At 39.9% G+C, this 24,813-nt stretch overlaps 1 protein-coding gene across 1 annotated transcript; it reads left to right on the forward strand.

Moving 5' to 3' along the window:
• The first annotated feature begins 7,546 nt into the window (after nt 1-7,546).
• Nucleotides 7,547-20,752, forward strand: LOC135469221 (uncharacterized). Its single transcript, XM_064747801.1, has 3 exons — nt 7,547-7,638; nt 17,838-17,941; nt 19,375-20,752. Exons 2-3 carry the CDS (start codon nt 17,889-17,891, stop codon nt 20,375-20,377), a joined length of 1,056 nt encoding a protein of 351 aa, XP_064603871.1. The 5' UTR covers nt 7,547-7,638; nt 17,838-17,888; the 3' UTR covers nt 20,378-20,752.
• Nucleotides 20,753-24,813: the final 4,061 nt, after the last annotated feature.

A 24,813-nucleotide genomic window follows, 5' to 3' on the forward strand; every position in this document is an offset into this window, starting at 1 on the left:
TAACCCAGTTGAGTTCTATCAATCTCTACTGAAACAGCTATAGGCCTATGTGAGACATTATTCGAATTCGTGTACTTGATCCAGCAAGGCGGAACTAAGGCAAGCTATATACTATTACACGTTAAGATCAAAAACCTTAGCTTGATGTCGCATACATGCCTGAAGACAGCCGTGATAGGTTTTAATCTTATCGTATTATTTGGCTGAATGTTTACTTTATTAATAATAATTCCAGACTGTTGGAGCTTATACTATAAATTGTGTTGGCCTTCCTCGTCGTCTGAAAGAACATTTTGGAACTGAGAAAGTAGGCCTAGAATTTGCAAGCGACAAAAGTTAACTTGTAAAAGCATTATGGCACTGAAGATCATGCAGTGGCTACGGAACCGTAAAAGTACGGAGGCCTATTGGTACTATTGTAAATTTTTAAAAATTGTCCAGTTAATTCGTTAAAACAAATTTCTATTCCCTAGAGAGCATCCACCTCGAAGTCGGCAAATCCCGGGATCAATCCCAGGTCTGGTCATACCAAAGACTTCAAATATGATACTTGCTGCTACCTCGATGGGCGCTCAGCCCTGAGAGGCTAGAGCAGGCAAACATGATTGGTTAGTCCCGGTATCAGTATATTGTGTCTGGGTGGGTTGTCATGTCTGGTGTCTTTGGCATACAGTACTTGATACTTTGGCGGCATGGACTCACTGTGCCACAAGAAGACACAATCTATATGTACACACACCTAATGACTCCTCGTCGTCATTCGTATGGAAAATTATTAAGTACAGCATTAAACATCCAGCATTCATCCATTCATTTTAACATTTAAACAACGTAATTTACGGAAGAAAATGTATCTAACCTTAGTCGATGTTGCCAAGGCCTATTTCAAAAATTCATGCGGGTAACTATGAACATCTTGTCTTTGGCATTTCAAGGGCCATAATCGGGAATGCATGTTCTCGTACCGCAGAGTTTTCCCCCTGTACATTCCAATGCCTAGACATTTGTCATGGGTTTAACGATCTTCATTTAATCAAGCTAGCGATGTCCATTGCAAACGAAGCATATAGCAAAGATATATAGCATGGGTCTTACATATAAGGCTGTAAAACTGGCAATGTTCAGTTGACCTTCTTTCGCTTAACGCTCACCAAAAGCAGAAGACCCAAGCAATGATCAACCCAGTCCCATTTTATTGTGACTAGGAAGAGCTTCATGTCTGCATGTCGTTGGTGTTCCATTTAAAGGTGGAGAAAACATAAAAATGACATGAATAAAGAGTGCGAAAAGTTATTCCTAAATATGGTCTTCAATATTTTTTCCGATTTTTCCTGAAGGAGAAAAAGACACTTGAAAAGAATTTTTTGTATGGTGGGTATTTGGGACCACCTTTTGGTATAGTCTTTGTATATATATATAGTATTTATAGTCTTTGTTTAATAATTTCAAAAATGAGGATGTAGCACAGGTTTTATAAATATTTTTGCACTAGAATTTGTTCTTTTCAGCTAACAAATGTATTAAATCTCAATATGGATCATATTTATATTTTTAATATGTTCATAAATATTATCATAATTTAGGTTAAACGCATATGTTTCCACATAGGCAACAAATTTACATTCAAATAAATTTATTAGACAAACATCACATCCTTATTTAGCACATTATTATGTAACAACGATAAATGCCAAAAGTTGGTCCAAAATACCCACCATACAAAAACATTTTCAAACACCCTTTTCTTTTGAAAAAAAAATTCAAAAAAATATTAAAGATCATATTTGCAAATAAGTTTTGGCGCTCTTTTATCTGACTTTGGCATCATATTTATGTTTTCTTCTCCTTTAACTAGGGACACTGTTTATAAATACGGCGACAGTTCATCCACCGTGCATAGGAAGATATGTGGATGTAACTATACAAAGAAATATGTGAAAGCTAGTGAACCTTATGGACCGTGTTGATAATATTAGATGCCAGTGACTCGATACCCTTGGAAAGAGCTTTTCTTCTTTTATTTATATTTTTGGAATAAATTCGCGAGGATTTTTCCAATAGGCTTAGTGTGTATGAATGCTTGGGGTTTCACCTAACGTACTTAATTTTTCAGTCGTATGACTGCGAAGTCATTAGATGCGTGTTCTTACAACAGTGTCTTCTTGTGGCAGGACGAGTCCATGCCGCCCATGTGCTGCCGCCACTGAAGTATCATACCCAAGACACCAGATATGACAGCATACTCAGTCACATTATACTGTTACCGGGCGAACTAGTCCTAATTGCTTCGGTGTCCTGACTCCGAAGTGGACGCTCTAACCATTAGGCCACCTAAGCCGTACGACCATGTGTACATAGGTGCGGGTTTGTTTCAACATCTTAAAAAGGTATGTTGCCATACAACAGTGAAAATCAACCTACGATCGGTTTGTGTAAGAGGCCCTTCTCTGGCTATGTAAATATATATTCTATATACTTCCAGCTAACCCCGTGAGGCTGTATCATCTTTTCATCCCATTATATATATTAACCCAATAATGTTTTAGTGCTGTTATCAGCGCGACAAAGATACGTGTTTCTGTTTAAATATTATCTTGCGGTAGCGTATTGCATAACTGCATGAGTACATAGGACGCTTGCCTTTCAGTTGCCTGGACCCACGACGTGTTAGCTCAACTGCACATCTTTTGACAGATCAAAATCATGGATTGGGGCCGCTATCACAGTTACAAGGGCGTTGGTGACAACAGGCGATTGTGATGCTTGTCCACTTGTCTTTCACCAATGTATGCATGCTGTGTATATTTGTACGAGGAATATTCGTAAGTGAAGACGCACTCTCTAAAAGCAACTGTGTACTCAAAATGCACAAGATATGTACCACAGGCACAAATTAACTGTGACAAATTTGCACAGGAACTTTTAATGTGTACCTTTCATACACCATTGCATGTACCTACACTTTCATTGTGTACCAAATTGTGTACCTGTGATACCGGTACACATCTTGTTCACAAAGCAAGCTGCACGAAACTGTACACATTTGCCTTTGTGATTTGAAGTATGTTACAGACACGTGCATATATACAGTGAGTCAACTGCATGGGACGTCACAGGAAACTCCTGGTTGCATTCTTCTCTTTTTTGTTGATTTATAAGGACCTAATTTATATCGTATTGGTCATCATTGTCTATATTTGTCCTGTTCGTACCTATGTAAAATGGAATATCAGGTCTGGCAATTGCAGTTTAATGAAATCAAATTTTTATCTTACCATAACCAAAGCGTGAATCGCATTGCATTATGACATATTCAATAAGAATGAAGAGTATGTTGAGAACAAACCATTACGTTGATAATTCTCCGTACTGTTCTTCTATATTTATTTAAATGTTTATTTCGTTTTAAATATGGTACCTACGACGAGGGTCAGTTATGTGGATGGAGGAAATCTGAGTGATTGCAGTTAATCGTAGACATTTTTCATGGAAAGGTATAGGGCTAAATGAAGAATGAAGACCTACGGATGTCATACACCATGTGCTTTGGCGACTAGAAGGTATATGATCCCCAAAGTATTACTCTTGTAATATGTCTGTAAACGCTGTCGAGACTTTTTTCCAGTTTTTTTTACCAAGACGAGGATCGTGGAGGGGAAGGAGTGTCGGAGGATGCATTTAAACCAACGCCCTAAGTGTCTTGCAAGCATTGGCAAGACATGTACCTTAATCACGTGATCCCGTTATTTCAGTTTTTGCTTAACGATGCCCTTTATGCTTTATCTATACAACGTAGAATACAACATAGTGTACTGCAATATACCCATTAAAACATAGCTATGTAAGTAGAGCTCGTACCTATCGAACCAAAAAGCCTTCGTGCATGCTAATCACTTAACATCTCAAGTGACGACAGAATATGGAAGTAATGAAATCGCTTAACATAAGTTAAATTATTCCGATTTAATAAAATGAGCATTATATAAATTGAACAAAACAAAAAGGTAGAACTGGTATTTACAAAAATAAGCACATATATGCTTGAAAGACCACCGGCGTGACGTATTATGTGTAGATAAAAATCCTGCCGTCTGGGCCCAAAGCTTTATGAACCAACATCCAATCTCTGAACGAAGGGGTGACCGATGACTCTGATGTAATGGGGCTAATAGTGATTTCCTATAGCCTCGATCCTTGACGTGGTTGTTCTTATGACTTCCTCAGCCATGGATCATTGTTGTCTGGACAGCCCCAAGCTTTTTATCCGAACCGTGATGGCAGATCTGATTTCATCACAGAGTTGAGTTTGTTAATGCCTCCGATTACAGGAAGCGGTCCTTGAGTTGTTTCCTTCATTTGGGATGATCGACTCGGTTTAAAGTTTTACCGGGTAAATCTCAGATTGGGCAATATGCATAAAGCGGCTATGACAACATATGATCAATGCCAGGTTGTGTGCATGGGGTCGCCATTTCTGTCCAGAAGTTCTCCGAATCCTGTATTTGTATACGGATAATTCTGTTTTCTGTTCTCATTCCCTGCCTCCACACTTTGAGCCAAGTCTGACGTTTGCCTATTGGGAAGAAACATGTTGCGTAATTATACTGAGAGACAGCCTGACATCGATCTGCTCTTCATGTCTGAGGTTATGTTCTGACAAAGATCCAGGTAAATTGAGTTTTTTGGATCGAAATAATTCCCATGCAATCATATCTAACTTTAATTTCCCTGAATGTTTCGATGGAGAAGGCCAGGAACTTGGCGTGCACATGCCTTGGCTTGGACACGCACTCTCCACGGTGGATTACGTTCACGCGACCTTACTACGAGAAGTTCCACATGAATCTCCTGTTTCCGTTTATTGATTATGAAAATAAAATCGGACACAACTTTCAACATAACCAAAGGGAATGGCACCCAGAATCGTGTCCTCTACATGGAAGATGACCTTGGCGTTTATATGTCTCCTCTAAATCTCCGTGGGCCTGATGCCATCAGGCACTACATGTTCTGGCAATAGACCCAAATAAACGAGAATAAATTACAAAACAATTTAGAATTTTATATTTCACGAGATCTTCATAGGGATGGGTGAAGCCTTGAAAAAAGAATGAATGAATGATTATGGCTTAGGCCTATATGGTAGCCATATCGTGACCACCTTGGAAGAAGAGATCAAAAGGGTGAGGAAAATTATTGTATATACGTTACACATCACCATTTGTAAAATTCTCCATAAATATATCTAGTTTTACATAGCATTTTGTTTCATCAGATATGTATGAAACATGTTTAAATACGTATTAATGGAGAATATACTCTGCCATGTTGGGGATTAAGCAGGTTCGAGGGTGTCACTGATGGATAAAGACGAAGCACATGGACTTACAGTGTTACGCACATGGCACCCGCAAAATGATTTCGGAATCCCTTGGTACTGCATTCACGAATATTACTGAATGATCGTTTGATTTAACGCAAAACAAACAAACATGGCAAATGTCAGTTAGTTCAACTTCGATGATCTGCCATTGTAAAGGGGGTAAATGAAAAAAAAAAACACGACCGTAGAAGATTTATTTATTTATTTCATTGGTATTTCACACCCTGCTCAAGAATATTTAACTCATACGACGACGACCAGCATTATGGTGGGAGGAAACCCGGCAGAGCCCGGAGGAAAACCCGCGACCATCTGCAGGTTGCCGGAGACCTTCCCACGCATAGCCGGACAGGAAGCCACCATAAGCTGAACTCTCAGCGATCGCATTGGTGAGAGGCTCCTAGGTCATTGCGCCGCGCTGGCCTGCTAACCATCTGGGCCACGAAGCTTGTATAGGCTTATCAGAAAGGAGGGAGGTAGTCTAAATCCCTTACCGTCTATTTTCACAAGCGAGAGTCCTAAATTGTTTAGAAAAAAATGACATTTGATTATATACCCCCTTCAACTGTCATTATTAGCCGAGAGGCTTGAATTTACTTGAACCTGGAGACCCGTACATTTCGGAGAGGGAATAATCTTGTCTGTCAGACAGTCAATTCGACCATACTACGCTGAATGGCATTTCATGGATTCCACATTATGCAAGTCTGAAGTCAGCAGGAAAGGTGAAAAGTGCATTTTTCCTTAGAAAAGGGGCACAACGTGATAGGCCTTCATCTGTGACAACAAACTACACACAGTTAAGTTTTACCTTCGCGTCGAGTAAACATTCCTGCTGGCCTGCCCTTTTGAGACTTCAGTGAAATACAAGGGCTTAGCAAAGCGGAATTAAATGACGTAATCAGTAATTGAGAAATGTGGTAAGCGGGAGCGTTGATTGACTTTCTTTGTATTTAAGAGCACTAAACTTCAAAAGAATGTAACGGCAAACAAATTAAAGAGTCAGATGCAGTAAACGCCCTTGTCAGTGTGTTAAACATGATCCGGAGAAATAAAGACAGATACCTTAGCTTACGGGCGTGTGACACATCAGAAGATCATAATCACGCCACGTAGAACAATATTCGTCTGGAACTTTCTTTATCGCAGTGAAGGAGAAGGCACACTGTGAATACGTATATAGTATATACACACCGTGCAAAGAACCAAGGACGTACACCTAACTACATGTAACAATAGGCCTACATCTGTGTATAGACAAATAATCTTATCTTCATGTCTTAAAGGGGCTTTATACCCAGTATTTTTGGCAAATAATCCATATTCTCTAATCAAATCAAATTACCTGTATTTACCGTGCAAAAATATAGCTCATATTATTACTATCAGGCAAATCTCACTGGTACCTGTTTTGTTTTTAATGTGTTAAAATGATGTCTAAGTCTAAAAAAGTTATAAGGCAACACGCGTTACAAACTTTAGTAACACCCGCACAGTCGAGTCTTATGTTGTTGTTTTTTAAAGGTATCTGTGCGTTTCTGAAATAAAACCAAAATTCAAGTGGATTTACGCTAGTTGATTTTTCGGCACAATTCTCCAGTATATAATGTCATCAATCGAATAATGGGGTGGCGTTGAGGCGTTGTCACTCAAGAAGATCAGCAAAAAAGCATAAATAAATACAAACGTGATACATGTATGAAGACCAAATCCAGTCGGTTAGGTCTTAAATATAAATTTCACGTTGCAGTCAAATGGAATTATCATGTACAGTTGCATGACTTGTATATTATATGAGCCTGCTTTTAACTTCAGTTTTGCTATTTAAGTCCCAATAATTTTGTATTGGAACAAGAACTGCAATATGTATGTCTGGACTCACTCTAAATACATTTTTGAACAACCGGTCCCAAGTGTGTAATGTGTATACAGATGCTGACCCTTTTGATTTCCTTCACTTTCGAATAACAGTAAGTCATACTACCCATACCGTAAGTCATACTACCCATGCTGTGTAGATACGTAGCATATCACATTTAGCAAATCCCGTCGAAGAGTCGAGGGTTCTAAAGCGTTATGCATGCAGATATTTGGTCATACAACACTGTTTCTCACAGAGCGTTCGTGACTCCCCTACCTCGAGGAAATCTACATCCGTCTGTCGTCTGATTGGGCGAGAGAGTAGAGATCAGGAGAGAACGAAAGAGAATTCTGCATATCACAGGAGACAGCTGAGGGGGAAGGACAGACACCAGGTAAGAGCCATTCTTGGAATTCTTCAGTTTTCTTTTCCAGTGAAAAGGGCATAAATTGAGTATAATATTCTGCCTCAACCAAGTGGCTAACGACTCCATCTGTTGTTTGAAAGATATTGCATGGAGCACAGTTACGCATGGCAAAACGCCATATATAGCATACTGCAAGATGGCTCTGTACTTCATAATTCGACATAATAGCTTATTCGTGTTGTATTTTTCACTAACGCTTCTCAAAGCCGCAATAAATGTATTGATAACTGTAAGCATGTATATGTTTATTTGGTTCCCATTTGGAAATTGTAACTGACATAGTCGCAAGTTCGTCAAGTTTACCTTTACTATCTGCCATTTTTATGAATGAATGATTATGGCTCCATTTTTATGACATGCTAATATTATATTATTATTATATTATGGTAATATTCCTTGAATATGTTCTTGTGCTAAGGCTTGTAGAAACTTTCGGTAATGATTGTTTAAATTCTACACTTACCTTATCAAACGATACATATTTTGAAAAAAGATTCTTGCATACATATTAACCAAGCATGTATACGGTTGAATTAAGTCAATTAGAATATAAAATATGTAATGTAGAAGACTACAGCATAGCAAGTAAAACCACAGCAGCGCTGGGCGACACTGTGATACTTGGCAAATGGTCTCACGTAACCGGCCTTTTGTCAGTTTATCTCAGTTAGGATTTTAGTCTGCTCATGTACATGCTTAAATAGTGGCAAATTACACGCCCCTGTAGGACCAGGTAAGAAATACGCAGTGATGTTAATGGTAATATATTTAACGTTATTGTTCCAGAATGACTCAAAATGCCCCATTACCATCATATTTAATGTACACACAATGAAGATTTTAGGCATTTCTTGGACGTAACTATTCGCTTTGGAAGAAATGCTTCGGGGAGCTAACACATTCCTGATATGTCTTTTAGGTCTTGTATTGCAGAAGTCATGCATTTTATGTGTCAATAAAATCGAAATATCTAAACTTGAAGAATATTGTATTAAACTAGACACACTGCACCCTGCCATTGGGGGTGTCTGTTGCGGAAAAGGCTTTGCGGACTTTCCATTTGTGTCATCGACTGTGTGATCGCCCAGATCAAACCAATAATCTTAGCCAGTGTCCGTTCGGAAAATCCCTAAACACACGCGGGATGAGCGAAGGAAAACTGACCTGTTGATTTAGACAATAAAACGTGGTCTGTATCCTGTCGTGAGGGACAACATTGTCGAGGAGAAAGAACAAGGGTATAGAGGGGTTGTGGACAAGTCTGTGTTTGAGTACACCCACTTCACGTGTCCATGGCAAATCGTCTGTCAATCACGGCCACTATGGGCCCTGGAATCATACTGCGATTTACGGCTCAACACAATCAAACGTTTTGGCTAAAAAATGTCGTGCGAAGATTTTTTGATATCCCACGGTCAACAGTTTCATTCGGTAAAATAAAGAGCACTTTTTAAGAGATGCATTAGTGTGATTAGCAGGAGAAATCGAATTTGCTCTTTATAGTAAGTCGACTTAACTCTGTTCTAATTTAAAGTGAGAGACATTCAAAGCCATAACTGTCAGAACACTACATTAGGACTAAAGACGACAACATTTACTTGCATTGTTTTCAAATTTTCTTGGTTTCTAATTTGCCACTGTAAGTTTAAATATCGATTATTCTTTTTTACACAATTATTTCCTATACTCACCAACAATAAGACACTGTCAAAGATGTCCAAGAACAAGTGCCATGAAACCAGATAAGAAATTCGAAAATGATACGAACATTTTCCCAATCCCATTTTTGCAGGAAAAAATCTAAACCAAGTTTTTACAATGCCTGTGTTGTTGAGTGAATCGAGCGGATATGAATTTTGGAAGTTGCGGTCTACAAAATTGGAAAAAAAAAAAACAGTTGAGAACATACCGCCAAACCAGTGCATGTAGCACATGGGGATAGCATGCAAGGCGCAGTGAAAACCTGGAACAATCCACCCGGATTATCATTTAAGCGCCCAGTCATTCGCATTCCTGTCGTAAGGGATTTGTCACACCTATATGTAAATCTCTACGGGTAACCTCACGAGTACTGTACCTATGTCCCAGGTCTTATTGTGGCAGGCATTAATTCTATGTCAGGCACCACAGAGCCAGGAAAGCTCCCAGATTGACGCCTGCTTGTAAGAATGTTATACAGACAATGGGATCTGGAATTCAGTGATACAGGTTGTAATCCTTACAGCACATGATAAACACAACTAAGCTTTTTCGGTCTCAATTATACCTCCAACAGCTCCCTGAACTGTGGTGATGTAACGATATACTTGATGGGATATAACTATGGTGTGATTCATTAAATTATGATTTATAATATCGCTTCTATATTATGATTCATTACATTCATGAATTATGATTCACAATATTCATCATAAGTTATATCATACTTCATCATGCCAACTTTTATGGCAGAGGCCAAAGCACTAGCTGAGGAATAAATGATCTTTGTCTTTCTGTATAATTTAATTTTTGCATTGAATGAAACGAATTCAATACCTTAAACGCTTAGCTCAGTAGTAAAATTCATTGCTTTTTTGGGAGCCACAGAAGCCGTGATCTACGTGTTATTGTTGCGCCTTGTGTGTAGGAAGTTACTACTCTCACATACAATGGCCTCATGGCGATTTCCCTGTCAACAGCAGTGAACCTGCGTTCGTGCAGTAGTGTCAAAATGGTCAATGAGATTCTGTAAATGGACTGAAGTCAAAACTATCGCTTTGTCAACAGAATCCCAGCCACTGCAACTGAAGCTCCCCCTCCCGAACCTGTATACAGTCTGTTTTTGCGACGGCTTTGCGGGGTTATGTGAATACGTCGCTACACCTCGACTTGGCACGAACTGAACACTCAGACCAGCGTACAAACAAATCCGTGTGTTTGTTAAACAACTCAATATTTCCTGAGACGAAATAAAGCTGCAGATAAGAAATCGTGTAAACTTCGATCCGCATCAACGGAATGGAATAGCTTGAAGTTGTAGCAGTGCCACGTAAGGGATTGAGTAAGATATATTATATTTATTGCACTTTATGTAATTAATTACATATACCTTGTCGTCGGGCTCCTTGAACAGGGCCACAATTCCCAAATAAGTTTTTCCTGTCAGTGTGTGTACATGTTTCGGCTGTATTAGATTGTAACACTGTAAATACATGAGCCGTGGACATGTGGTTCCAGTCGGTAACCAAACACAAGCTACTGACGTGCAGGGAATCGCTGCGATACAACAGGAAATCCAGACATTTTTTCACGGACAGTCCCGAGTTCATCAAACTAACGACTGTTGTATCACGGAAATATTTGTCATTTATGACACAGGGACAATAACTGCGTACCCGCGGCGCTCCCCCTGGGTACAGCTGTGTTAGTTCCTAGTACCCCCAAACTGGCAAACAATCATTACACTAAATGTACTTCCATTTTATCATCTCGATGCAGTGCAACATTTCAACAGTTATGTTTGCTTTTATTCCATATAAGTTATAAAGTAAACAGTCTCTGTTAAGTGATAAATCTGTATGAGAAAGATGGCACCCTGTAATTGATGCACAACAAAGCTTTGTATAACGAAATAGGCGTGATCTCCACGAGCCATACCATTTTATGACCCCTTCTTTTCAGGTGCTTCTATCGAGGTGATATATCGCTAGAACCTAGGGATCAGAATGGTACGGACCTGAAAGATATGTCCTGTGGAGGTAATGACAAATATATACATTATAACTTCAGGTGTAATAAATCCGAATATGGATGGAGTTTGGGACAGCATAGGTGTCGATGTGGATGTGCACATACATGTAGACTCTTAAATCTATACTTTCATATGGCTATGCCTTTAAAACGATTCAGTCTGCTTTCAGAAAAATGAGTTTATTACGAAAGTTGAATAATCATAATCAGCCAAAATCGATCGTTGTGGATGAACAAGCGGTGAGTTTGTACACAATAACCTGTAGATGTATAGGGACGTTCTCGACCATCGGCTCATGAATCATTCTGTTACCGGTTCTGGATGAAATCCATCGTCACGTTTCCAAAGCTTGTTACAAGAACACACATTAAGAGAAACAGATATCCTGGCGACTGCTTAACCGGCAAGCTAATTGAATGCTCACTACATCTCAGTTAAACTGACAGTGTGGCACATACATTCGCGGGCAGGTGAATCTGTCTTTGATGTGCCTTTGATGGCCTCATTGGATGTCCAGTGCAATCAGGTAACCAATGGATCAGTACATTCTGGGTTAATCTCATGCTCACATCACGATTGCTGGTTAATCTTGGTAACCTCATGACAGTCCGAACTGATGCCGTATTGACATCCCACGTCTGTGTTCCATCCAGTCGTTATCCCTGGTGTAAATGCTGCAACTTAATAGGGTGTGAGTTAGTGCTTAGAGTTTAACGTCGTACTTAACAATTTTTCATATGAGGGCATCATACAATCGCGGACGGGCTAAGCACAATCCTGACTTAAAACGTTGTCGTTTTATGTTTTTTTATGACACCCAAAAGATCCCAGAATATTCTTTATGAAATATAATATACATTTTACCATACGCGCGAATATATGTACTTATACAAAAAGAATACAAGATCTGCAGTGGTAAAAATGTATGTTTTGCTTGTCTTTTGGCTTTGGGTTCTTTTTAAAAGGTGTGCGCAGTTTGTGTGTTTGGATAAGTCTGGTAAAAACAAACGCGTTTCTAAAACTGGACAGAAGGCATATCTTTAAGGCCATGGTATATCCCCTGGCTGACGTCCACAGTTTTCAAGGACACCACAAACAGACGCTGACCTGTATCCATGTATTGGGGAATTACATGCGCATCAAATACACATCAAGAAAGATACGTTTGGAAACGTTTCAAAAACAAGTTTTACATCTGCAATGGAAATCGCCAACCTTAATAACCATTGACGATACTTTGTAGCGGAATGCATCGAATCAGTTTCGGAAAAGCGAAGCACTTTGGCGGCAAACCGCTGTACCAGGCCCCATCTAAATACGATATACTGTCTTCTGTGACTATGGATCTAACACGTCTACTCTGTGTATTTCCAGTCTACAGCATGGATAACGAAACTAGTTCAGCGACGACAATGTTAATATATAGTTATAAAACGGTAGTACGTAACTGCTGAAATCTAACCTCTTAGCATTGGATTTTACCTCAGTAAGGATTTGTTTCAACATTTTATGTAAACCTTATATATAATGTGTATAAAGGCTCTATAGATGCTCTTAAGCCCACATGGGTGCAGTATACGTTGCGTAAAATACTGTCATAAATTTTAAGGTTCAAGCAGACAAAAAACCAACGCATTAGAATGGGATTTATTTTTAGGTCACGTCGACATCAGGTTAGAAATGTTGTGACAATGACCATATGTAATGTAACGCGGACGCCTAAATCCAGCCCTATGGTGAAACGAAAGGTCAGATGGGAACAGTTTGGAACAATTTGGCATCTCTTCAAGTAAAACATATCTGTACACAGACTTGACTGACCACGCAGTACGCCATGCAGGATATTGGTCAGGTTGTTTCACTAGTTAGCTTCATAAATCGCTCTATTCAATGAATAAACATAATTAAACCCATAAACTAACATTCACTAAAATAGACTCCAGAACATTCGATTAATCAATATGTTGACATGAACACCGTGCAAGGTCGTTGAACGACAAGCTTTCCTTAAATCTGAACAAATATGGGAATTTTGTTATTCCGAAATGCTTTTCAAAAGAGTTTGAAATTTAAGACCACAAAACCGTTTGTAAGTGTGTGTACCCTTGAAATATGTGTATTTGTTTTATGTTTACGTCCTGTTTATAATGGTCATGCGTGAGAAGTTTGTGTTTTCTGCTTCATTTATTTATTTGCCGATTTTATTGGCGTTTTACGCCACACTCATGGATATTTCACATATACGCCGGAGGCTAGTACTTTGATGGGAGAAGAGCACAGGGGAATCCCACAACCCTTAATATAAGGTTATTAAATGTGTGATTTTAGTTTTCTATGTGTCCCTTATTGATGGTATGATTGATGGTAGTTTTACGCCATACTCAAGAAATCTTCAAGTTTACCATTCATGGCGGCCAGTAATATACGGATAGAGGAAACAGAAGTGCCCCGGAGTTAGCCATCGACCTTCGGCAAGTTAAACTAGTGAGATATTTTTAGATGTTATAGATGTCAAATTATTGGGTGGAAAACAAGTATTCTCGAAAGAACTTAATGTAAGACTAGATGAGAGAGCACCACCGAGCGCTCATTGCCAGTAAGGATTGTAATGTGTTGAACGATTGTGCTCTGTGTGTGATTTCCATACCCTGTGTCCGATGATTGTGGGAATCTGTTTGGGGGAGTTGTTTGTGGCCTCAAGGCCGTGTTCCAACGATGTCCTGTCAACACACTACACGAGGAATGTCACTTCACTGCTTCTGCATCAGCGTCTGCTCTCTGCGAAGGTCGCTACTGCGTCTTCGACCTCTGCCAAAAATGTTAAATTTCTCTTTGATGCAAAACCCTAAAAGAGAACTTGTTCACTTGGAAGCTGCTCTTGGGCCCATCTCTTCCCATTGGGTAATGATACATGACAAATGAGCGCCATCTTATGATGACATACATGCTTTTGCCGTCTGCTTTGATTTATGGATGGGTTAAATTGTTGGAGATGCGGCCATTGCTATACCACTTGTAGTACGAGTACTGTATAGTCTACCGCTTACATAAAGCAATCTCACGTCAGAGATTCGAAAGATCAATCATTTAATCACCATCCTATTAATGGATAAAAATCGACACGCTGGAATCAGTTTCAGATTGTCAGGCAGACGCTTTAGTGCATGTGTCCTCGAAAATATGTTTATAAACTGTTCACACTGCACATTAGTTCGTCGCATTAGTTCGTCGTATCTACTGCGTGCGTTCAGAACTAGTAAACAGTTACGACACAGTTTATCTATCTATCTCTATCTATTCAGGCTGTCTTTTGTAGTAACAATTGCCCGGGCAGTTTCAGACTTTGGAAATAATTTTATAAACGTGCAAGGTAAAATATGTACGCCTATCCATAACTGTATGGGATGACATGCACTTGGCGGGATGTACAACTCCTGAATGATTGCAATTTCATGACTTAAAATTCTCAAACCCTCGCAAACACCTAGCTAGTGTAGAAAATATGCAGTTCTGGCACCAGAAGCCAGTATGAGATGAATGTTTGCATGAAATCTATTCCGAAACATCTGTAATAGCACAGGTTTTGTCAAAATGTCTGTTTCTCTTAATTTTATATCCACAAGCCTGCTGTAGTTTATTTTCCTTCTTTTCTTTATTATATGATGCGCGAGGTGTGTTTTGTCGCCCGATCTAATTCCTTTGAATGAAGTTCAGCGCATCGTTTGCAAACTGCCAAAAATGCTTATTCCGTTGAAATGATGGATCTAATATCGTCACCAAGACAAACGCCACATTGTGAGATATGGCCATCAGCACAACAGTCTAATTTTACCCCACATGTGTCAGTTTTTTAAAAAAGAAAAAAGACATTTATGTTGACGTTCGTGTTGAAAACTTAGCGAACTGCAGAACACGAGTGTGTTAGCTGTGTGATCAATACGTGTATTCAGTCCGCGTGACGCCCGATCAATCTGGTGACTTATGTTCGTTATACGTGTTAACTCGCTGCCCAGACTGGTCTGTCGTACACGTTCCCTCACTACAAACACTTTCTTCGTTCGTTTAATATTTGACTTGGGCCAAGACGACCAGCAACTTGGTCGTCTGTGCCAATAAAGGTGACGAAAATCGTCAGCCTTCTGGCCAAACTATATTAGGTATACTCCCACAAGAATGTCACTTTCTTTCATTTCTTGTTTGGGACTTGTAGGAAGGCGGCATATATTACACCATTCAGGTAACAGAGGCATTGTCTAGGACCGGTAATTCTTGCATTGCCGGAGGTGAACTCTATGAAAGTACGGAGCGAAGTGTCCTCTCGGTCTCCTCACCAACAGCTCTTACAGGCGTACCGGGTTCCGGTAATGACAAGTGACAACAGAGGAGCCTTTCCTACAGAGCTCTGGTGATTATTTTTTAAAATCAGCGATCGTTCTTACATGAGTATGGAGGCTAATATACCGGAATAGTCCACAGTCTTTTAACCCATTATAGGCTGCTGCCTTCCAAAATCAGCATATTTTGGCAAGAGTCAGAATAACGCCTCCTTTTCTCCACAACTTCTTAACACCTTCTGAAGTTATCCACACGTGAGTACTCAGAATCTCTGGTTCTATGTACTTGCTTATTCCACTAACGTCAGATATAAATACGTCTTGGCGTAACTTCACACGTTCAAATCCGTTAATATTCACCTGAATTGCCATTCCAAATGAGGTTATTTGCCACGTTTCTTAGCCAGACAAGCCGCATGATCCCTGTTGGGATACTGTCTCATCCCCATTGGGTTTGTCAACTCTGTGGCAACTGTTGAACTAATTTACTGAAAGAATGATCAAGAGGTGCATGCATGCCAGATTTCTGTATATAAGTTGTATTTCTGTGTATAAACTGAAAAAAACGAACGAACTTGCCGTCATAGACGGGTTGACAATAATATTCATGTCTGTTCTTAAGGATAAAATTATGTAGGCTACTGATATTCCTCTATTCCGCTAAAGACAGGGATGGTGAAGCTTCCTGATAAAGCTGTTACGATTATGTGATCTTCTTTGCAAGTAACTTCTCCTTCGCTCGTTTTTACAGAAGTGAAGAGGGATGGTAACGGGGTAATCCAAATGCCTTTGTTAAAATAGTCAGCAGCTCTGCAAAATGTTGTCATTATCTATATCAACAGAGTGAAAGATACGTTCTTTTGATTCTTAAATTGCTCACTCCCGCATAGCTAAGCCGTAGTGCTAAAGGGTAATGCCACCATCCTGCCAACACTTGCCTCTTCACGCCACCTGAAAAAAGTTATTCACACGTGAGTGTGTACAATCCGTGGTTTTATATACTTGTCTGATCCACTAACATCCAACATATACTAAACGATTTGGCATTGCTTCAAACGTTCCAATCGGCTAATATTCACCTGATGTGCCAATGCAAGACTGGGCCTGTATGTCACGTGTTTTACTGAGGCAAGTCTCGCTGAACACCGTCAGTGTACTTTCTAAACTTATAGAGTGTATATAATTTGCAGTAAATAATGTTAAACTTACACCCTTACTACCTGAAACATTTCAATTATTTGAATATATACAGGATGCATTTCAAAGCCTGGTTAAAATACAATTTTAGTTAGGGATGCGATAAGATTAGCAGTTAGTAGTTATATCGGGAATGATGATCTTCAGTATTCCTGTCTTTCTATACCACGTGCTTTAATTACATAAACCAGTCAAGAATCTAGCCTCATATATAGCCCGAAACGTGTTTATGCTGGTATGTATATTATGTGGTATATGTATATGTGAATCAGCTGTTCCTACTTGTTGGTTGTAGGAACGACAAATGTACAGACTATAAAATGAATGAAAATTAACATACGGGCTTCTCTATACGCTATTAAATTTGGTTCTAAAAGTGAAGATGAGTTTACATAACAACATAGAGTAAAATCGAAAGTTAAAGGATATCAATTTAACCTTCCCCAAACTCAAAAATTAAATTCGATTTCCCATTGGATACATGAACATCTGCCTTTCCCACAGTGGATTTCCCCTATATCCAATAGGGGAAATAATGTAATACGGAGACACTGGGCACTGGATCTGCTCAGAGAGGAAGAGGATTGAAATCCACAAAATCCTTGCATTGTTACATGGCAAAGATAACAACGCATCTGGCGGGTCGACTTCGCATGCTTTTTTTTCTCTGTTAACAATTTAGGATGCTACATGTTTTTATTCGGAGCCAACAGTTTAGAACAGGGCCGTGATCACGTGTTACGTGGCAATTCATCGACCGGTGGTTCGTCGAGGAGTATAAATGCGTCCACCTGCACAACTTAAAATGTCAGATTTTTTTTGGACTTTCTCTGTCAACTCTGTATACGCTTGACTCCCTGACTCCACAGACTTTGAAAGAGTTCGTCTTGGCTGTGTGTTTTCAGATGCTAAGCAATTTTGAAGTGTGAGAGCAGTTTGTGACATACATCATCAGAATGGGGGCCAAACAGGGAAGGCTTGCAGACTATCCCCAGCAACCAACACCCAAGTAAGTCACTGACTGAGTACAGGATTTAAATATAGAAAAGTCAACAAATAATATAACCTGAGCTATACATAAAGAAGGGTGGAAACAGACCTAAACGTCTACTGCCTCTTTTCCCATATGTGCTTAAAAACTCAATAAATTAATTGTTAATCGGAAAATTTTACAAGGCGCCATGTACCATTTTAAAGACACTGGAAATATGATGTCGCTTCACTCGTACCCCACGCACACGCGGTACCATGCATAAAGGGCAAACCAGGGTTCAGGCGATTGCGATGTCACAATGTGTGTGATTTCGCTTAATTTGAATCTCGATATCTTGGTTGTGTAACATCAGGAAGATAAAAAGTTATGCTTTTTAACCAATACATGTATGTGGGATACTTTAGACATATTATCTGGTGTTGTCTATTCTTTTAATGAGTGAAAAAGAAATTACATGGTGGCTACGTCAAATGTTTTTTAATTAATTTTTTAATTTTAATTTATTTGACAATATTTAGCCCACACTCAAGAATACTTCCCGTAAGCCACGACGGTTAGGTGTGTGCATGGAATAAACCAGCTAGAGCCAACCACGCACCTGCATGGCCAACTGCTTAACAGAACTCATAATTTTATGCTGGAGTGGAACCAGTTTTAGTTCAAACCAGCCATCTCATTGATCAAGAGCTAGTTGCCATTCATGATTAAATGTCAAACACATAGGAATATTTCCTTCGTGATTCTAGTGTACTATAGATGGCAGAACACTGGTAAACATCAAGAACCGCACTCCTGACTCTATCAAAGTGTAATCCGTATGATATACTCAATCTAAGCGTTTGTTGCAAAAGGATGTGTCCTCTAGTGTGCAGTTCACATATACATGGGTCAAGTATTATACTTGGAGTATTGCATATACTCCAAATATCAACTGTCACGCTATTTCTGGAGATGGTTTATAACCGACATGTACAATTCACCATGCCTTTCTTGTCGTTTCTTGGAGTCTTGACACTATAGTCCATTACGTTAACTTAGTAATCTTAAATCTTACTTTTGGACATACAATGTATGCATTACGATACATGTGCAACAACCACACCTTTATCCTTATGCTCCCTACAACTACCAGGCCCTTGACCATTGACGGGGTCGCGTGTTCAAGAACAGCTCTCGCTGGTTCCGCTGCAGCTTTATGTCAGGTGATTTGCCAGATACCTGGCGACGGGAGATGGGTGGTTTAATTATACTACGGGCACTGCGGATCACTACTCCTCCAACCATAACCCTGACCGCATGCATATATGTGAAACGAACACCAATCAATCAGTTAGTTCATACTCTCAATCCATATAGGCTGCACACCAATGTGACCAATTTCTGAATGGCTAGTTTGACTCATTTTGCGATTTTGGATTTTGTTATATGTAAGTATTGTATACTTTCAGGTTGAAAAGGGCTCGACCGTCCAGTATGAAAAGTGGAGTGACCCGAAAGCTATCGTTTGTTTTCAAGAAAACCAACACTCGTGAGCTGACCGTTCAGAGAATCAACAGAACCATTCGACCTTGCGCTGACGGGTGTGAAGGTCAAAGTCTGATGTCCGCCATTGACCGCTGCCATCGGTCATGCGTCATGAAGTTACTCTCGGCGGGGGAAGATCCATACGACGAAAACGAAAACGGAGAAATGGCTTTTCATCGTTCTGTGAGAAACCCAGACATTCTTGAAATGTTCTTAGAGTTTGGTTGTGACGTTGGAGTAAGAACAAGCAGACCAGAGCTGGTATGTCGGGATCATACAAATGTCTGTCGACCAGCAGGCAGAACGGCCCTACATTTTGCCGCGGAAGCTGGTCAGATTGAGAGCGTTAAGCTTCTTTTGGAATATGGCGCTGACCCTGACCCAGCCGACCACCTTCACCTTACGCCTTTGGTTATAGCGTTGGCTAAACAACAAATAGACTGTGCCAAATTCCTGCTCAAAGCGAATCTATATTACAACGAAGACGGCCAAAAATGGCTTCTCAAGACGTTGATGACAGCCACGTACTTGGGCGATGTCGAACTGATGAAGTTGCTCATTGACGCTGGGGCTCACCCGTTTGGTGCAGATATCTACGACGGCTTCACACCGCTCATGATGGCCGCCAAATCCGGTCAGCTGCCGGCGATACGCCTGCTGCTGGAATGTGGTGTGGACCCGAACTGCCGTGACAAACTTCGGCGGTGGAAGGCGTCAGACTACGCCCATGCTAACGGACACGACGACCTGGTCATCATCCTGAAGGAATACGAGGAGTCCCCATCCAAGGTCAGAGCGAGGAACCCGTCCGCACGACCTCGACACGACCGCGTCATCAAGGCGGACGTAGAACCCTTCAGTGATATCCCGGATAACGCCTCGAATGGGTCATGTGACGTGGAGGTCTCACATAGCACTCACGTGTGATTATGATATAAGTATTTCCTGAAAATGGTTCCAATGAAGCTGGGTTTCGATTCTTACTACATCAGAAACTGTACATGTATATACATATTTAAAAGCACGCGGCGCTGACATACATAGAATTCGGTGCCTCCGCTAAATCTGAACTATTATGGCTAGGCCGGTAGTAATTGTAAATTATATAAAACGTAATATCCATTTTACCAAATACACATATCTAGCAAAAAAAGTGCTATATTATAGAATACATATTATGTACATAGTAATTTAATACCGAGGTTATCCGGAGGACGTGTCTTAGAAAGAACTGTCTGCATGAAGTGCAAGAGTTGCAAGTCCTATGTAAGCAGTTTTTAGCGAAAGTCAAGGTAATGATTAGACAGGTTACTTTAACAGTAGATAAGTAGGCCCCTACCAGCACAAATGTATGACTAGGCTGGTCGTCAAGTACATGACATTAACTGAATAAACAAAGACCAGGAGTCACCAAACCCATTCGATGTCATCTCAACGGCAACGTAAAGATCTAGGGATGGAAATTTACTTACACCTGGGAAACCCGACTTAAGCCTCTTATATAAATAGCAATAGACAGTGACATTTACAGTAGTGTTTTAGACGTCAAATCTGTTGTAAGTTTATAGGACATTTCAGGCTGCAAGTCGCCCTTATATATGTAAATATACGGATTAATTAACAGCGAGTCCCATGTGTTCATTGTACAGATATAGTAGTTCTACTCATTTGTTAATGTTTAGATATTTCTTTATTATTATATTTATAGAATTGTGCTGTAAGCCTATCTCACATCCAAGCAACTTTCATGACCTTGTAATTATTTTTTACTTTATTTTTACCGTATGTTTCTTATCAATTTTTGTATGAAATGTGATCTCGAAAATAAAAACTATTCAGAGAAACGCTGTATTAATGTATATGGCGATTGGCAAGTTAGGTAGAGAGACAGACTCAATGAAATGGATGTAACACCGTCCTCACGGCCGTACATTTGGGTCCTCGTTGTAAAACGCCAAAAGAAAACTAGAGGTAAGATCCCAAATGTGCAAAAACACACGATATGCTCCGACAGGGGACAAGGTAAATGAAAAATATGCATTTGTTTCCCACCTAGCAATGGTGAATAATCGTCACAAAAAATTCTTTCACATCTGAATCACCCGCAAAATGTGAACGGATTAGAATTTGACCCAATGTGAAGCCATGCACAAAATTTAATCCAAATCTGTGCATATTTTCGATAAAGTTGCCAACAGACAGACAGAAAAGTGGCGAGGGTAATTATCCAGGTGAATTCGCAAACCATATATATATATATATATATATATATATATATATATATACGCACGCACAGACACATACACACGTTAGTCTTTTTCTTGCTGTTAAGCAATCTAAAGAGGTATACCTCTTGTTCTCGTTGGTTCAGACACCTATAGAGCCATATTCGCTGCAAACATCAATTAGTTCTTAACTAATGACGCCGTATGCTTGAATCTTGTCCTCGCTGGTTCAGACATCTAAAGCGCCATACTCCCTGCAAACAGCAATTAGTTCTTGACCAATGAGGCCGTATGCTTGAATCTTGTTCTCGCTGGTTGAGAAATCTAAAGAGCCATTCTCTCTGCAAACATCAATTAGTTCTTGACCAATAACGCCGTATATCAGTATCTTGTCCTCGCTGGTTCAAACATCTAAAGCGCCATACTCGCTGCAAACATCAAGTAGTTATTGACTAATTACGCCGTATGCTTGAATCTTGTCCTCGCTGGTTCAGATATCTAAAGCGCCATACTCGCTGCACGCCACAATTAGTTCTTGACTAATGACGCCGTATGCTTGAATCTTGTCCTCGCTGGTTCAGACATCTAAAGCGCCATACTCGCTGCACACCACAATTAGTTCTTGACTAATGACGCCGTATGCTTGAATCTTGTCCTCGCTGGTTCAGACATCTAAAGCGCCATACTCCCTGCACACAACAATTAGTTCTTGATTAATGACGCCGTATGCTTGAATCTTGTTCTCGTGGACTCAGACACCTAAACAGCCACACTCGCTGCACACAACAATTAATTATTTACGTATGCTTAAATCTTGTTCTCACTGGTTCAGACATCTTTAGAGCCATACTCGCTGCACACAACAATTACGGTAAATGACATAAAGTTTCGCACGTGAGTTACTGTCGTTTACTTTGGCACGATCTGAGTTGGTGGCAAGATGACAGAAAAAGGCGATTAGCCACCAGCCTGTTTCATTATCACATGGCACTTAGTATCTCTGGTCGCTGATCCCCGCCACATCGGATCAAGTCACCGACAGTGAAGTGTGCAGGTCTCCCGACTAGTAAGCCTACATGTACATTTCTAAATATACCCATGAATGAAATCGAAGAAAGTATTAAGACAGGCGATGTCTATTACACACCTTGAAATTCCAAACACTGTCTGAAAGCATGACCACGCCAAGCAAGGAATGTACATACACAATGTAGGCTGCGGACGAACCGATTATTCAGGATAGGCCTTCGTGGAAGTCACTTCACACAGTTATCTGGTGAACGGTGGTCTGCTGTGGGCCCTCACTATGCAACGAATATGTGTACAAATGTATTTCAGCTTAAAACGAATTTCACTGAGAAATATCTATGTGATTATTTGATATCAACTTCCCCTGTGCATGTAATTTCAATTTAGTATGTCCGTCTACACGCACATTTTGTTTCTTCACCTTGTGACGGCTAACTTAAGGTCGTGAAGAAAAATTTGACCGGTAATTTTTCGTCGTAAACGCCGTGAGCCGAGACAAACAACTACGGTTTTTAAATAGAGCGCGTTCTGAAATTGGTTTGGTGCCATTCTTGGTGGAACAGTACTTTTGCAAAACCTAACGTCAGTGCAGTCAAGGAAAAGGCGGGTCAGCGTTTCCAACATATACTTTTCCATAACGCCTAGGGTAGTGGGTAAAGCATGATATTAACACGTACGGATGATCTACTAATGGATGCAAGGGCCTGTGATTATAACCCCAGCTGGCAAATGTTCACGGAATAAAACATTTGTTGACTTCATTGCCTATATAGTAACGTTTCCAGCAGAAACCATTTAAGCACTCGTGTAGGAAGAACCCCGTCCATCTATTAAACACAAAATACTTTTCTTGAAATATTTTAAAATTAGACTTCTACGGTACCCGAAAAACAAATGCGTTTATTTGGACAGATAAAGAGAAGCGTTTTTTCAACAGATAATAAAATCTACATTCTTGTCGTCTACCCAACACAAATGTCCCAGATCGATTTTTTGCGGGTGAGTGGATTAAGGGCGACAATATGCGTAAGAATGAGATCAAGGGCGATAATCCACATCTACAAGAGCTTGCCTTTGTTCAACACAGGAGAGCATTCGTCACGAACACGACTAAATGCTTCTACTGGTCACGGAAGAGTCAAGTTGGAGCTGTTAAAAGATATTAACAGAAACGACAACAAAAATGTAACCGTAGTGTGTTATTCTGGAAGCGGGGTGGAAACAAACTAAGCGGCCACAGACTCTTTCCTGACCTGCTTGGTGTATAAGTATGCTTGGGTGTTTACATCGTACTCGAAGTGATTAATAAATTTTATAAATCCGCTTTTAGGAAAAAAATTCTCACCAAAACGCCACGTACCTGGAAACGAGGTGATTCGTACTCCACGGTAATATGGTCAAAAGGCAAAACAGGGTTCGAGTCATACAAGCAAAAACAGCTGCGTTCTCAGGTTACAGAAATACATTTAACTGGTGCCCGATTGGTGAAAACTGATGATATGGTTGCACTTTCGATTGTCTCAATGTTTGTGATTTTTTTTACTTTGAACAGCGATATTTTGGTTGCACTACATCATCAAACAAAAATATATGCTTTCAAACCTTCCTGTTGGATACTTATTGATGCATACACACATTAGTTCTAAGGTGTATTTTTTCTATTGAATCTGGTGCCTACACTCTAAACCTAGGAATTGTGCTTTCAATGCTTTAGCCAAGTTATGTCTCTGAAGTAATCGTTCACCAAGGTGATATAGATAAATCAGTCTCTTGTGTAGCTACCACAGATACCCAAATGAGCTACAAGTATTTGCAGTCTTGTTATAGGTGTATACTTTAAAGGACTGCTAACCTGCCAATGGTTGAGGGTTTCCCCTGGACTATGCCCGGTTTCCTACCACTACCAATGCTGGTTGCTGTTGAATAAGCGAAACATTCTTCAGCCTGGCATAAAACACCAATCAAAGAAATCATAAAACTGAAGGATTGCTTCATTCAAACAGAGAAATATGGACAGAGTGCAATCAGCTAGTTGAGTGCATACCTTTACAGCTCACACATCACACAATGCAAAAACAATAAAGGCAACAAAACCTTAATCTTGTACAG

This window comes from Liolophura sinensis, chromosome 6, assembly GCF_032854445.1.
Source record: "Liolophura sinensis isolate JHLJ2023 chromosome 6, CUHK_Ljap_v2, whole genome shotgun sequence".
NCBI classification, from domain to species: Eukaryota; Metazoa; Mollusca; class Polyplacophora; order Chitonida; family Chitonidae; genus Liolophura; species Liolophura sinensis.